The 15,592-nt window shown below is 46.6% G+C and overlaps 2 protein-coding genes and 1 pseudogene across 2 annotated transcripts; 1 reads left to right on the top strand and 2 right to left on the bottom strand.

Annotated features, from left to right (window-relative positions):
• Positions 1-7,786: 7,786 nt before the first annotated feature.
• On the bottom strand, positions 7,787-9,616 carry LOC108156020 (geranylgeranyl transferase type-2 subunit alpha). The gene has a single exon (XM_033389591.1). The coding sequence runs from the start codon at positions 9,524-9,526 to the stop codon at positions 8,003-8,005; it is 1,524 nt and encodes a 507-aa protein (XP_033245482.1). The 5' UTR covers positions 9,527-9,616; the 3' UTR covers positions 7,787-8,002.
• Positions 9,617-9,756: 140 nt separating this feature from the next.
• On the top strand, positions 9,757-13,709 carry LOC117187262 (protein argonaute-2-like). Its single transcript, XM_033389590.1, has 9 exons — positions 9,757-9,979; positions 10,049-10,108; positions 10,440-11,080; positions 11,149-11,237; positions 11,318-11,924; positions 11,992-12,336; positions 12,397-13,044; positions 13,114-13,484; positions 13,557-13,709. Exons 1-9 carry the CDS (start codon positions 9,964-9,966, stop codon positions 13,645-13,647), a joined length of 2,868 nt encoding a protein of 955 aa, XP_033245481.1. The 5' UTR covers positions 9,757-9,963; the 3' UTR covers positions 13,648-13,709.
• A 171-nt stretch (positions 13,710-13,880) lies between these two features.
• On the bottom strand, positions 13,881-15,472 carry LOC117187264 (annotated as a pseudogene).
• Positions 15,473-15,592: the final 120 nt, after the last annotated feature.

Consider the following 15,592-nt stretch of genomic DNA (forward strand, 5'->3'; position numbering starts at 1 on the left):
CGCAGACAAACAGACAAACAGACAGACGGACGGACGGACGGACGGACAAACAGACACAGGGCCAACTCCCACTCATCGCTTACTTTTGCTCTGACTGTTTCTTTCGCTCGTTTTGCAGTTAAATCCGTTTGCCAGGCAACTTTATCTTTCAGCACAGATTCTCAATAGCAGCCTGCTGTTGTTGCTGATTTTCTTGCTGTTCCTTCTGCTGTTGCTGCTGCTGCCACTGACGTTGCACGCTGCAAGCGTTGTTTATTTCACTTGCTTTTTCTTGCCACGCGGCCGGGTCCCATGCCCCATTCCCCCTTACCCACTGTTTTTATTTACGCTTTTGCAGCTGTCGGGAGGTTTGGCTTAAGCGCCAGTCGCTAGCGACGTGCCGCTGAAATAATTAAGTTGCCAATTCCGGGAAGGAGAATATCAACAGCTATCCAGCGGAGTACAGCGACAGGCAGAGGGACAGATTGCAGCGAGGAGAAGGAAGGGGCTTACATTTAGCGGCATAGATTTTCAATTAGGCTGTCATTCGGCGCGCAGCTGGCTTTTCTTTTCAAGTTTCTCCTCAGCGTTTTTATATAAAAATATGACTGAAAAAGCTATTCAGTATCTCACATGGCAAAAGTCACAGGTAAGCACGATGAAACCCCCATCTCTTGGATCTCATCTTTATCTTTTTCGCTTTGCAATCCCCGTTAAGCTTCGGCGACTTGAAAACTGGGCTTCATCTTCTGCGATGTCATGGCAGCGGCATCTTGTCGTATACGTAATATGCAGAATAGCCCCAAGTGTGGGGACACAAATAGAAAGCAAACAACGCAAACGCCCACTTCCACAGATACACAGATAGAATTCCGTTGAAGGACACACGAGAGATATTCCACAAATATTACGCATACGCACGGGTGGCCCCCTAGCCAAAACTTGTCGATGCGGCTGCATTTGCTGTCGCTGTGGTTCGTTTCCTTTTGCCGTCTGCTGAGCCAAAGGGGAAGAAAAGGTGAAAGTTGGAAGCACACTTTCCTCATTTCCATTCCCATTGCCATTCCCATTCTCATTCCCCTAATGACATCTTTTGTCAAAGCTTTTTGGCATTGTTCCGACTGATTCGGGGGGGGGATTGATTCGATGCGCGTCTAGCAAATTAGCATCACAACAACATGGAAATTGGTTTTTCATATAAAAGCAGGCTACACATTTCACATTTCAGGCTGAAACCCACACACTACATATGCAACGCACTCCAGTTGCACAGTGCACAGTGCTCTGTCATTGCGGCAGGGGAAAAAGAAAAGAAGCTGATAATATGCATTCGGGCTTGACGTTGCGAAGCAATTTGGACAAAGAAAACACAAAGTTGCATCGACATGTTGGAGGAGCCTGCCATTTGAACTTGTCTTCAAGTGTATACTATATTCTCGTAAAGCGAAAGCCAATGAATACAAAATCAATCGATAGTTGAAAATCGAACATCCGTGGCAGCAGCAGCAGTAGCAGCAATAGCAGCCACAGCAGCATCAGCAGGGCAGACATTTTTCTGCATGGCTGACCCCAAGAGCGGAAAAGCAATTTCGGTGTATGCCACCTCAAGTAGCTGCACGAACCGTACTGCCTCCCAGCTCTCCTTTCCCTTTTCCTAGGCCAGGCCAAACGATTTGCAAATTTTGCCAACGCATCACTGAATATTGCTCACAACCCGGCGAAGGCATTACGTAGAACGGTTAAAAAATCAGAGAGGAATAGAGAGGGGAAACGCCTTAGCCAAACACTGCGAAAATGTTCAATTTTTAAGTCAATCAGCCAGAAAGAAAAAAAAAAGCTCCCGTTGCGTATACGTGATGCTCAGTCGAAAGTTTTTACAACACGGAATTAAGCGATTAGATGGAAGTTTTGCCCCAACTTCTCGTTGCATAAATTATACCAAGTTTTTTTTGCCTCTGTCCCCAGCAGATTTGCCGGATCCGGAGCTGGAGCTAGTGCTGCCACTGCTGTTGCACAATGAATGCTCATTCAACAGCCGTTTCCATCGAGGAGGATGTGGGTCAGGGCGAGTCCCGAACCCCTACTGAGGATGTGCGTTCCAAGCTGCGCCAGCTGCAGGGGCATCATTTGTGGCTGCGCCACCAGCTGATGCTGTGGCAGAGACATATGCTGACAGAACGACTATCCGAGGAACGGGACCGCCATCCGCGGGGGAGCCACAAACGCAATTTGGGAATTCCAGAAAACATTAACAAACCGAATGTCAAAGTTCCAACCCATCAAAGAAATGTCACTGCGATGATTGACTTATTTTAGATGAAAATTAAACATTAATTCGATTAAAACTCCATCTGCTGATGTCATAATTGTCAAACAAACTATTTTAATTTGTGTGCCATGCAAATAAGCATAAAAGAACACCTTCGAAGGTCATGTGATTATCGCACACCACATAACATGGCATGAAGCCAGAGGCAGTGGCAGTGGAAGTGGCAGTGGCAGTCAAAGTTTGCCTTGAATGCGGCAGGCCCACACATCACGTAACTCAATTAATCAGACACCAGCCGAGGTCGAGCATCACTTAACTCGAGATTAACCCTTCCCTGTCTCTCCATAGAGGCCAGGCCATAGTCACGCACTTGCCCCCCAACAGCACTTAAACATACCCATTGCTGTTTAGCAACTATTTATGGAGGCAAGTACTCGTAGTTGCCACTTGCAACCATGGAACGGCCTCTACACGTTGTGTCATTGTAATGATATGTGGGCCCTCCGGCCTCTGTCTGTGCTTCTGTCTCTGTCTCTGACTCTGCTCTGACCTTAAGTGTCCTTGTCCTTGTCTGTGAATGACACCTAGCGCGTTATCATTCAATAGAGGAACAGGAGGGATGGAGGCGGATCAGGAGGAGGCCTGACAACTCTTAAGTGGACCATAAACGGTAACAAATGCAAATGCAAATGAAATTATTGCAGTCAACGGGCAGAGCGGGCAGGCCTCCATTTCTCTCAATGACCAACGACTGAAGCGCCTCTGGTAAAAGTGTTTGCATATGCAGGAGCACATTGCGGCCATAAACTGTAGTTCGACCACGCCCCCTACCCATTGAGCGGCCACAGCCGGAGAGAGCTACGACCCCATAAAGCCATTGGCAGCCGACTGCATTTCAGCGATATAAATATTTATATAAGTTAATCGGTTTATGGTGCACGAGTAATTGAATTTCGCGACGGCGCCAGGTAAATGCTACCAGGTAACATGTTCCAGGACCCCCACTCCTAGGTGGGATTTGCCAGCCTCCAGCCGCCATCTTCCGATTCCCATTCCGGATTCGCCTCCTGTGTCACGCGGTCAGAGCCATGTTGGTTTACCCCTCGCTTGAAACTTGATTTCTTACTTTTTGCATCCGTTGGCGAGTGCTGCAGCATGTGTACCGCGGGCTTATGGTTGCCATGTGGAGGGTATATAGGACTGCGACCCAAATTAAAAGCAGGCCGAACAAATATGATCCTGTTTTTGTTTCTACAGAACACAAGAAACCATAGCATCCCAAAAAAAAGCTACTTCTAGATGACACCACAAGCCGACCCAGAGTATCAGGCTGACCCATTCCTCCCACTGCAAGTCCCAGCATCCGACAAGCTCCAACATGGCGCCAACCGGAAGTGCCAGCCCGTTCAGCAATGGCCGACCCAGAGCTCTGTTTCTATGGCACTTCCGCTTTACTGCACATTAATTGCAATTAAATTTGGAATTACTACCATCCACTCCTCCTCCTCTTCCCCCTCTCCCTCTCTCTCTCTCTGCATCTTCTATACTCGTCCTCTCTCCTTTGATCGTTGCTCTCTTTCCACGCAAATTTAATGATGCCTGCAATTTTTGCTCGCTGCATTTTTCCTCTCCTTTGCATAATTTAAAAATGTTTGCTTTAGCAGCCGCCGCCGCCGCCGCCGCCGCCGCCGCCGCCGCCGTCGCTGTTGCTGTTGCAGTGGATATGGATGTGGCCTGAGCATGGGGCAAATGTGGGTGGAAGGTTGCGTGGCAATGCCCCTATTTGACGTTGCCGCTGTTGCTGCCACAACTGCTTCTGTTGCTGCCGATGTGGCGCTGTTTTCAATTAACTGTGCGTCTAACTAAATGGCAAGTAAGTTAATGTTTATAGTTCATAAATACGCAATTTATATGCACTATCCCACCACTCTACCACACCATAACACCCACCCCCCCTCCTCTCATGTGTATGTGTGTGTGTGCCTTGCTGATTTTGATGGCGCTGTTTCGGTTGCATTGGGCGTAAATTTTAATAATTTATTTGAGTCATAATATTAAATGCGGTTTGCTGTCAAGTGGGACTGAATCACTGAAAAAACTTTCCGTTCTAGCATCGGAGGAGGACCCTAAATGTTAATTAATAAAATATTATTGCAGATTTTTGATTGCTTCATTCGCGTAAACATTTATAGCCGGATGTGGGGGCAGAAGTTGCCTGCCGCAGCCAGGCATCCGCGAAGGACACGAAGAGTCCCCATCTTGTGGCGGCTCCAACTCTGTTCCGTTCCTGGTGTTGCCAAAAGTTTAATTGCCTTTCGGGCCAAAAAGTTTACAAAATCTGTGCTATGCATTTTGCTAACATTTCCGGTGACTTCTCGCTGGTGAGGCGTAGTCCTAGCCACCACAAGACTGCTCGCCGTGCCACATTCCACAGTCAAGCCTCAAGTCTGCCTCCTGCCACTCTACATCCAAGACTGTCTCTTGCCCCACTCCATCCACTCTTAATCCTTTTGAACAACATTGCCTGGTGTGGTTGGGTGTCTCCTTCGGTTTGTATGCCCTTTTAATTGCCCATTGAAAGTTGTTCAGTTGTTAAAGTGAACTTTCGCCCCTGCCAAGTTGCATGTTGCACGTTGCAAGCTGCAAGTTGCCAGTTGCCAGTTTCCAGTTGCTAGTGAAGTGAAATGAAGTGTAAGCAACAACAAGCGTGAAAGTAGTGTGTGTTATGCAATTAAAAGTACGATGGCGATGGCGATGGCGGTGGCGGTGGCGGCGGCACCCACACACCCCCACACCCCCACAACAATCGATAGGGTTTCAATTGGACGACAACAAACCAATTTGCCGCAACCTATTTAAGGATCAGGATATTGTCGAGGATATGCTCCTTGGCAAGCTCCCTCCCTGGTCCCCCCCAAGTCAAACCGCAGCTGCTCGTAATGAGTTTTCCATGCATACCACGCAGACAGTTGAGACAGATTTCTCGCAGCTAACATTATGTGACAGCTGCAGACAGAAATCATTCCATTTCATTCCACTCCCATCTAACTATCCCTTTCCCAGTGGAGAGCACAGAGCAGACAGCATGAAAATTATGTTGCATAGTTATGTGGAATGGCTACGGGACGGGACGGACTGTGACCAAGTGCAAAGACTCGTATACATAAACGTATACGTATTATCTCGTAGATTCTTTTATTTCCAGACTGGCTGTGGCTTCCCACCCACCCGCCTCCCCACCGCCCCTCCTCTTTTCTTGGCCTGTTGTCTGCTGGTGACTGGCAGGGCAGCAACAATATATTTTTCTGATTTTCCACTTGCATTATCACGTCTAAAAACTGTCTACCATTAAAACATGTGTATTGTGTGCATTGTCTGTTCAGTCTAGCGGGCACTTCGGCTTTGTCTAGTCAAAAAGGGGGCTATACTCTTTGCGGGGTGCAGGAAATAAGGCAATATATAAACATAATTTAGGGACGAATCCAAGCAAAGGAAACCTTACCGAACTGGCTGTGATGCCATGGAAAATTGTATAAGTTATGTTTCAGCTGGGGGAATTTCTGTGAATAAATGGTAAAACTCGACTCGAAAACTGTGCAACAAAATTGAACAAAAGTTCAGTGGCTTCTCCCGATGAGAGCAATGAGAAGATGAGACCAAATGTATCTGGAAAACAAATATTATTTCCAACTGCATTTGAAAGGTGAAAAGCCAGTTTTGAATTGAAAATTCCTTACAACTGCAGGTTCATCTTTGGTGAATATTTCCAATAGTAATTTTGTTAAAAACACACACTTGTCAGCTACCAAAGATCTCTAGAACATAGGGCTGAATAATTGTATATCAAGTAGTTATGATTTATGCATCTCTAAGGGTCATTTCTGTCCTGTATCTCATAATGTATGTTCATAAGTTAAGGGGCTTTTCCTGTTATTTGTTACTGTTTATTTTGTTCCTGTTTATTTGTGATGTTTATGGTATTACTTCACTCGTTTGCCAACCACTCCCGACCAACCTTTAACCAAGATTAACAGAACCTTTGCATGTGGTAGATGTACAGTCGAGAGGAAACTCAGTTCAAATAAGCTATTCACTCTGTGGTCTCCCCAATTTGAATTCGGGCCTCAACTGACTCAACTGATAGCCCATTCATTTCATCGCAACCGCCTAAAGAGAACCCAAATCGATAAATAACCCTACCGAAAGTGATACAATCCAGCCTAGCGCACCCCTCTCTGCACCATTTGCGGCTAAGATATGGCATCATGAGTTGCATCTGCTGGTATCATTCGCACCCATCCCCGGCGGACCACTTTCCCGTCGGCATCCATTGACTTGCCCCATTAATTAAGTTTGTGCTGCTGTGCGTGCAGATAAGATGCACTGCCCCAGACTCCAGGGCACCGCACCCCTTTCCTGGTCGTGAAATTGACTTAATAATTGGCCCCAAACATTTTAATGAGCAGCTGCCTGTCAGCGTCACGTTTTCCGGAACGGAACGATGTCGGAGAAGACGGAGCGGAGCCAATGCAAAATATTTGCAAGAAATGGCATTGGCATAATTAAGATGATGGGGATGTTGATGTTGGCTCAGGGGAGGCGGAGCGGTTCTTGAGACGGCCGGGTTCGGATATAATGTCATCTGACTGAGGCGGAAATTTGAATGCCGAGAGTGTGCTAATGTTAATATGATATGCAGCAGGAAATACAAGCATCATCCGAGCATTTCCATATGCTCGCCCGAGCTCCATTAAATTCGAATGCACAAACATTCCGCATACGACGTGTATGCTTGTGCGGCAAGACAGGTGACAGATGCAGCAGGCCACACCTCTTTCCCCGCCCCCCCGTGCTCACTCATCCATGTGCGTTAACACCTGAGCAGAGCCAGCAAGACATTTGAGATCTGCTGCTCTATTCTCTCCTTCCCCCACTCTGCAGGCACGTCTGGTGGCCTCTCACACGCCAGTCAAACGTTCCTCGCCTCGAATAGCGTAGCCCTCCTTGTCACTTGCCCCTGCATAGCTGCCTTCGTGCGGCTGTGGCACGTAATGACATGCGGCTGCCAATGCTGTGGACGCGCATTGAGCAGAGAGCATTGCCGGCACCTCCAGTGCCTTGCATAATTTATACAACCACCCAAGCCGCCAAAAAACCGCAAATCTCGCAGCGCTTCGTTGCACACATCGCAGCATCGGTGGCAACAACAGCAGCAGCGAATGCCCCGAGACATGTTGAAGCTTGAGGGACAGCTTAAAGTAGCCATTGTCGGTTGCACGACAACGACATATTGATGGTTATCCGACTTACAGGGAAAGTAACACGTTCTCCATAATAAATGGGAGCGAGCTGACTGGCGTTTAAGGGACATTTCATCTCGATTTGCAATGTGCCTTAGAATCCGAATTAGTTTTCAGTTGAATAAATATGGCTTTTAAAATGTATGCATGTTTGTATCTATTATTGTATTGTAAATGAACCACAAACTTGATATATTTTTAGATAATTTGTTCCTAATGCTGATATAAAATAAATATATTGTATATACAAATGCTAGTTTTATTTACATAAATATATGTATTATTATAAATAAGTAGGCATAATTACTAAATTGAATGTTTTTATATCTTTAGTATACTTTGGAACAATTTCACCTTACCGAAAACCCTGAAATCTTAGCTGAATACCTACTGGAAAATGATATTGGTCAGTTATTTCATGTCTTGGAGAGTGAAGGGAAAACACCTTAATCCCTTACTTCTGCAACTTCAACTCTGCAAACGTTTGTGGCAATCTGTCGCCAAGTTCCTCCTTAAGTTTTTCGGACAGTTCCAATTCATCAGCAATTGCCAGGTACTGGCCATAAGGCAACGATGTCAATGCTGACTCCGCTGTTAGCTCAAAGCGTTTGGGAAACTTTGGGGATGTGGCCCACTTGGCCAGCTCAAATTCCAGCGTCCAGCATGCAGCCAAATCCTTATAGTAACCCTTTCGTAGGGCGTCAACCTTCTCCAACTCAACCAAGTGCTCCAAGCTTCTCTCGTGGTTGGCGGTAGCATCGATGGCTCGCATTAGGAGAGCACTGGTCAGGAGAGTCCACTTGCTATCGGGCTCGTACTCCAGGAGATCGAAACAGGATTGCAGCTGCGTTTGGAGTTCATCCAACAGCTCCTTGCTGCAGCTGTAGGCAGCATGGGGCGGCACAAAGAAGAAGGCACCATCGCCTGTGGATAGAGGCAGGAGTTTGATCTCCTGCTCCGACAGCTTCAAGGAGTAGGATCTATCCTTTTGGTAGTCAATCGGTGTCTGGTGTTTCCAGGTGGTTCGCCTGCTGTCCGCAGGCTGCCAGGACTGCAACTGCCATGAGTCTTCATTACTTGAAAGCTCAACCTTCAACTGTTCGAAGTCTGGACAGGGTTTCTTAAATGCTATGACTGCACCAGTCACTCCCATGCGAAAGGCAACCACCTTGGGGGCCTGATCCACTTGGGCGCCACCGCCCAGCAGCCAGCGCTGATAGAACCAGGCGCTACTGTCGTTGGGATCGGTGAAGGCGGCGGTGAGCACCATCTCCAGCTCCTGCTGCAGCTTTTCCTCGCTCATGGGTCGGTCGCGCTGCTCGTTGGGGTAGAGCGTCGGCAGCAGGAGGCTCCGGTGATGCCAGCTAGAATAGTTTGAAAAGTTAACCTTGATCTTTTCAGTGCAAAAGTCCAGCTCCTGCTCTGCAGGCACGGCCGCCTTGGCGGTCACAAAACGCCGGAAGTCCCAGGTGTGAAAGTTTCGCTCATCGTATTTGAGATACTTGTTGCAGAGCTGCACCTCCCGCTGCCAGTCTGCTTGGGGATTCTGCTCGAGGGTCCAGCAGCGATGATGCCAGGCATTGTATGACTTGGGATTAACCATCAGACACTGTTCTGTGACGTTCAACTCTTGGCCGTACACAGATTGTAGCTTATCTTCCGGTGCAGCAGGTTTTTCCTCCGCCCCTGCTTCCGCCCGGACCTCGTCGGACTTCTTGGACTCTGCTTCTGCATCTGACAGCTGCTTAATTTTCTCCAGCACACACTCTCGACGAATGTTCCACAGCGTGGTCACGTCCGGATTGCGATGCAGGATTTGCACCGTCAGGCCAAGCATTTCGTCATCGAGTTCTCCTGCATCGCGCTTCTTGAGTATCCGTCCCATGGCCGCCCGGTAGGCCCGCACCTTCAGCGCATGTTCCTTCTTCTTGCGCTCCCGCTCCTCCTCGGTGGTGCGCACTTTCACACGGCCATGCATCGTATTTTGTTAATAAATTTTAAATTTCTTTCAAAAAAATTAACAAAAAACTAGTCAGCAGCTGGGATGGGATCAGTGTGACCGTGGACTTAAATATACCGAAACATACCGTCTCATTTAATAAATATACCGTAAATATACTGATGACTTCTATGCTTATCGGTGTTTTCTACGGTATATTTTGAAAATAAGACGGTATGTTTCGGTATATTTCTGAGGGTCGCTCACACTGGCGTACATCGTCCATATTGTTTTAGATTTTTGCAAAATTCTTTGTGAAAATTTTTTTTTTAGTAGCTCTGCACGAATAATTGGGATTAAGACCCTGATTTTTGGTGTGACTTTAAACCAGAACGCACAGAAACTGTTTAACTGCATTATAGTGCAGCAATTCGCAATCAGTTAGTTGCTTTTTTACGCATCAGAAAGTCTTAGACATGGGAAAGAAAAATAGTAAGAATACTACAAAATTGTATTATTTAAGTAAGTAACATGCTCCATCCTATTTCATTAAAATCTTAGAATATAAGGAGGCTGAGAAGCCTGTGCCCCCTGCAGCACAGCCACAACAACAACAACAAGGTAAGTGAAATGCACTACAAATACTCACACAACGTATGCAAAAAATCTTCTAGCATCTTCTGTATATGTATGTTGTATATACATACATATACATATGTATGTAACTTCCATTCCTCCGATAAGCTTTGTAAATACATATGTACATACATACGTATGTATGTATGTGTGTTTAAAGACGTTTTCAATATCGGGGGAATCACGAAATTCGCCGAGCCTCTGATGAAATCAATTTCGTGTGGGCTGACATGTGCACGAAAGATTTCACTCCTTTGTTTAGTGGAAAACACTAGTTTTTAATATTTTTCTTGTTTTCCACTAAAATTATGAGCAGCTGCTGGTGCACCGGGTGCTCAGAACAGACCCACTCAACCCGCTAGACCCCCAGCCACTCCCACTCCATCCACAAGCTCCGCCGCTTCTGGGTCCCAACAACAGCAGGGAGGATGGCGAACACAGGACAGTCACCAGGGCGGACAACAAAAAGGACCGCAGCAGCAAGGAGGCAGTCAACAGACAGGACCGCAGCAGCAAGGAGGCGGACAACAGAGAGGACCACCCCAACAGCAGGGCGGCTATCAGCAACGTCCTCAGGGTCAGCAAGCACAGGGGCAATACCGCGGGCCGCCACAACAACAGGGTGGCTATCAGCAACGTCCTCAGAGTCAGCAGGGACGGGTCCAAGGAGGCGCGGCTCTGCCGCCTCTCCCAGCAGGCACCATGAAGCGTGGAACTTTGGGAAAACCAGGTCAAGTATCTGTCAATTACCTCGACGTTAACTTGGACAAAATGCCAGCTGTGGCCTACCACTACGATGTGAAGATCACGCCAGAGCGTCCTAAGAAGTTCTATCGTCAGGCTTTTGATCAGTACAGAGTTGAACACTTGGGCGGTGCGATTGCCGCATTTGATGGACGTGCATCGGCCTACTCAGCTGTGAAGCTAAAATGCAGCTCCCAGGGCCAAGAAGTGAAAGTAAGTGCTGTTGTGTATTTCGTCGAGCTTGAGGAACCTTTGAAGTGAATATTGCTTTTGCCGTCCAGATATTAGATCGCCACGGCCGTACCCTGACTTACACTCTGGAACTCAAGGAGACAGAGGACACGGAGGTCGATCTGAACTCGCTGAGAAAGTGAGTGAACCGTTATATTGAACCAAATGTGTCGGTAGAGAATCGGCATAATGCAATTATCCATTTTTTTATTTTTGCAGCTATATGAAGAATAAGATATATGACAAACCCATGAGAGCCTTGCAGTGTCTGGAGGTTGTGTTGGCGGCCCCCTGTCATAACACCGCCATACGCGCCGGTCGCTCGTTCTTCAAAAGGTCAGAGCCCGGAAAAGCCTTTGATCTGAACGACGGCTACGAAGCTCTAGTTGGACTCTATCAAACATTTGTGCTTGGCGATCGTCCGTTTGTTAATGTGGACATATCGCACAAGTCCTTTCCGAAGGCCATTACGATCATTGAATATTTAGAGCAGTATCAGCGCCAGAAAATTGACAAAAGCACAAATCTTGACTACAGGCGATACGATATCGAAGCATTCCTAAAGGGCATGAATATAGTATACGATCCGCCTGCCTGTTTTACCAGTGCCCCTCGCGTCTTCAGAGTCAACGGGCTTTCCAAGTTTCCCGCTAGCAGTCAGAAATTTGAGCTGGATGGGAAGCAAACAACAGTTGCAGAGTACTTCCGGTCTCGGAAATATAATTTAATGTATCCGAACCTGCTCTGCTTGCATGTTGGGCCGCCGCTGAAAAACATTTATTTGCCCATCGAACTATGTCGCATTGAGGATGGGCAGGCCCTGAATGTGAGTTCAACAAGTTTCTTTCACTGCAAATAATTTCCTGATTTGATTTCCTTACATCGCATTGCAGCGCAAGGATGGAGCTAATCAGGTGGCGGCCATGATTAAGTATGCTGCCACTTCCACCAACGAGAGGAAGGCCAAGATCATCCACTTGCTCGAATATTTCAAACACAACTTAGATCCGACCATCAGCCACTTTGGCATTCGCTTGGAAAACGACTTCATTGTGGTGCATACACGCACCCTCAATGCGCCCCAGGTTGAGTATAAGAATAACAATTTGGCTTCGGTGAGGAACGGTTCGTGGCGCATGGATCGGATGCAATTCTTTGAACCCAAGCCAAAGCCACATAAATGGGCTATACTCCACGGTAAGACTAACTACATGAGTGTGGTCGATTTTCAGGGCATGGTAAGTTGTGCACGGCTGGAAGCAGAATTTCACTCAGATCCTGACTAATTTTCTTTTCAGATAATTCAGCAGAGTCGCACCGTCAATGTGTGCCTGAATGAGAAGGCCGAGATACGAAATTACAGGGATGAGCGTGACCTGGATTCTCATTTCCATGACTTCAAAAAAAATCAATTTGATTTGGTGTTCGTTATTATACCAAATTCCGGGCCCTTTTATGATGTCGTGAAGCAAAAGGCTGAGCTGCAGCATGGAATTCTCACACAATGCATCAAGGAGATCACAGTCCTGCGTAAATGTAACCTGCAGTGTATTGGCAACGTTTTGCTTAAGGTCAATTCCAAGCTAAACGGAATTAATCACAAGCTAAAGGATGACCCACGCTTTCTGCTGAAGAATGCGATGTTCTTGGGTGCTGATGTAACTCATCCATCGCCAGATCAGCGTGAGATCCCCAGTGTGGTGGGGGTTGCCGCCTCCCATGATCCATTCGGGGCTTCATATAACATGCAATATCGCTTGCAACGCTCTACCTTGGAGGAGATAGAGGACATGGAGTCGATAACTCTTGAGCACTTGCGTGTCTATCATCAGTTCCGCAAATCCTATCCCGAGCATATTGTCTATTATCGTGATGGCGTGAGCGATGGTCAGTTTCCCAAGATCAAAAATGAAGAGTTGAGAGGAATTTCTGCGGCCTGCAGCAAGGTAAGTTTAACTCTTGCCTCCAGAAGCCTCATCATTTTCTATCGCTAATATCCTTTCGTCTCCTTTCAGATGCGCATTAATCCCAAGATTTGCTGCGTCATCGTAGTTAAGCGGCATCATACACGCTTCTTTCCGAACGGAGCTCCATCGCAATACAACAAGTTTAACAATGTTGATCCGGGAACGGTCGTCGATCGCACCATTGTTCATCCCAATGAGATGCAGTTCTTCATGGTCAGCCATCAGTCGATTCAGGGGACGGCCAAGCCGACGCGTTACAATGTGATTGAGAATACGGGCAACTTGGATATAGACTTACTGCAGCAATTAACATACAATCTTTGTCACATGTTTCCCCGTTGCAACCGCGCAGTGTCTTATCCGGCTCCGGCATATCTGGCACATTTGGCTGCGGCACGTGGACGTGTCTATCTCACTGGGTGCGATATTAATGCTATTATTGTTACGTTTATTTGTTCTGACGATATATATCTTGACTGCTTCTCTTACAGCTGCACCAAGTTCCGCACTCCAAAGGAGGAATACGCAAAGCGGTTGATTGTTCCAGAGTTCTTGAAAACGAACCCCATGTATTTCGTGTAGGCAGAACAATAAAACGTTTTTATTGTCAGATAATCTGACTCTATATCATCTATACCAAAATATTCCATAAGTATACCGATGAAAAAGCGAACTTTACCCACTTAACCCCCCTCTAGTTAAACAGGCGAACACATTGAGTTAAACCGCGGAATATGGTACTGTTTGTTAAAGTTCTATGAATTTTAATAACCACTGGTCGACAATGGGCTAATCGTTCTCTGTCCATAATCGGATATCATGTTTAAACTTTCAACTTTATTTCGAAGTCAAAATAATACAGAAAAGTATATATTATATACTTTAAATATACGGACTTGTTTTAACAAATTCTCGTCTCTTGCTAAAAAGCCAGGGCAATGTAACAGGTAAAACTTTTTTTAATAATTATTGACAAGGCAAAATAGTGTTTCAACCATCAGCCTGACGGAAAAGAAAATTATTCCTTTTGGGCAGTGTTTATATACGGAACTCTCAAAATGTAAGCAGAAGGACCAATAGGTCGAACGTCTGCAACTGGAATTTTCTATTATTTCGAACTAAAACGGGTGGCAGCAGCATTTAGGGAGCACATTACATCCAACTTTGTCCAAGTCCAAGTCTCCATAAGGCATTCGCTTAAGTTGGATAATAGTGGTTCGATTTATGGAAGTGCAACTGTAACTGTATCCATAAATAATAATTAATATTGGTTGACTTTTTACGGCGAAAAAGTAAGTTTGTTGGTAAACAGCGATTCTTTCAACCAATTTCGCAGTGTCCTTTCAGTTTTCTGTCCTTGAACCCCAATACATAACAACATTAAAAAAACTATTGTATACTTTTGAGATGTATCTTTTGTGTTTGAAAATCTTTATCTGCGCCTTGGTTCCCGCTACAGATACGATACAAGAATGTTCAAAACAGAAGTGACAAAGTCACTCCCATGCGAAAGGCAACCACCTTGGGGGCCTGATCCACTTGGGCGCCACCGCCCAGCAGCCAGCGCTGATAGAACCAGGCGCTACTGTCGTTGGGATCGGTGAAGGCGGCGGTGAGCACCATCTCCAGCTCCTGCTGCAGCTTTTCCTCGCTCATGGGTCGGTCGCGCTGCTCGTTGGGGTAGAGCGTCGGCAGCAGGAGGCTCCGGTGATGCCAGCTAGAATAGTTTGAAAAGTTAACCTTGATCTTTTCAGTGCAAAAGTCCAGCTCCTGCTCTGCAGGCACGGCCGCCTTGGCGGTCACAAAACGCCGGAAGTCCCAGGTGTGAAAGTTTCGCTCATCGTATTTGAGATACTTGTTGCAGAGCTGCACCTCCCGCTGCCAGTCTGCTTGGGGATTCTGCTCGAGGGTCCAGCAGCGATGATGCCAAACATTGTATGACTTGGGATTAACCATCAGACACTGTTCTGTGACGTTCAACTCTTGGCCGTACACAGATTGTAGCTTATCTTCCGGTGCAGCAGGTTTTTCCTCCGCCCCTGCTTCCGCCTGGACCTCATCGGACTTCTTGGACTCTGCTTAATTTTCTCCAGCACACACTCTCGACGAATGTTCCACAGCGTGGTCACGTCCGGATTGCGATGCAGGATTTGCACCGGCAGGCCAAGCATTTCGTCATCGAGTTCTTCTGCATCGCGCTTCTTGAGTATCCGTCCCATGGCCGCCCGGTAGTCCCGCACCTTCAGCGCATGTTCCTTCTTCTTGCGCTCCCGCTCCTCCTCGGTGGTGCGCACTTTCACACGGCCATGCATCGTATTTTGTTAATAAATTTTAAATTTCTTTCAAAAAAATTAACAAAAAACTAGTCAGCAGCTGGGATGGGATCAGTGTGACCGTGGACTTAAATATACCGAAACATACCGTCTCATTTAAGAAATATACCGTAAATATACTGAAAATAAGACGGTATGTTTCGGTATATTTCTGAGGGTCGGTCAGATTTTTGCTAAATTCTTTGTGAACATTT

Source organism: Drosophila miranda, chromosome 2 (assembly GCF_003369915.1).
Source record: "Drosophila miranda strain MSH22 chromosome 2, D.miranda_PacBio2.1, whole genome shotgun sequence".
NCBI classification, from domain to species: domain Eukaryota; kingdom Metazoa; phylum Arthropoda; class Insecta; order Diptera; family Drosophilidae; genus Drosophila; species Drosophila miranda.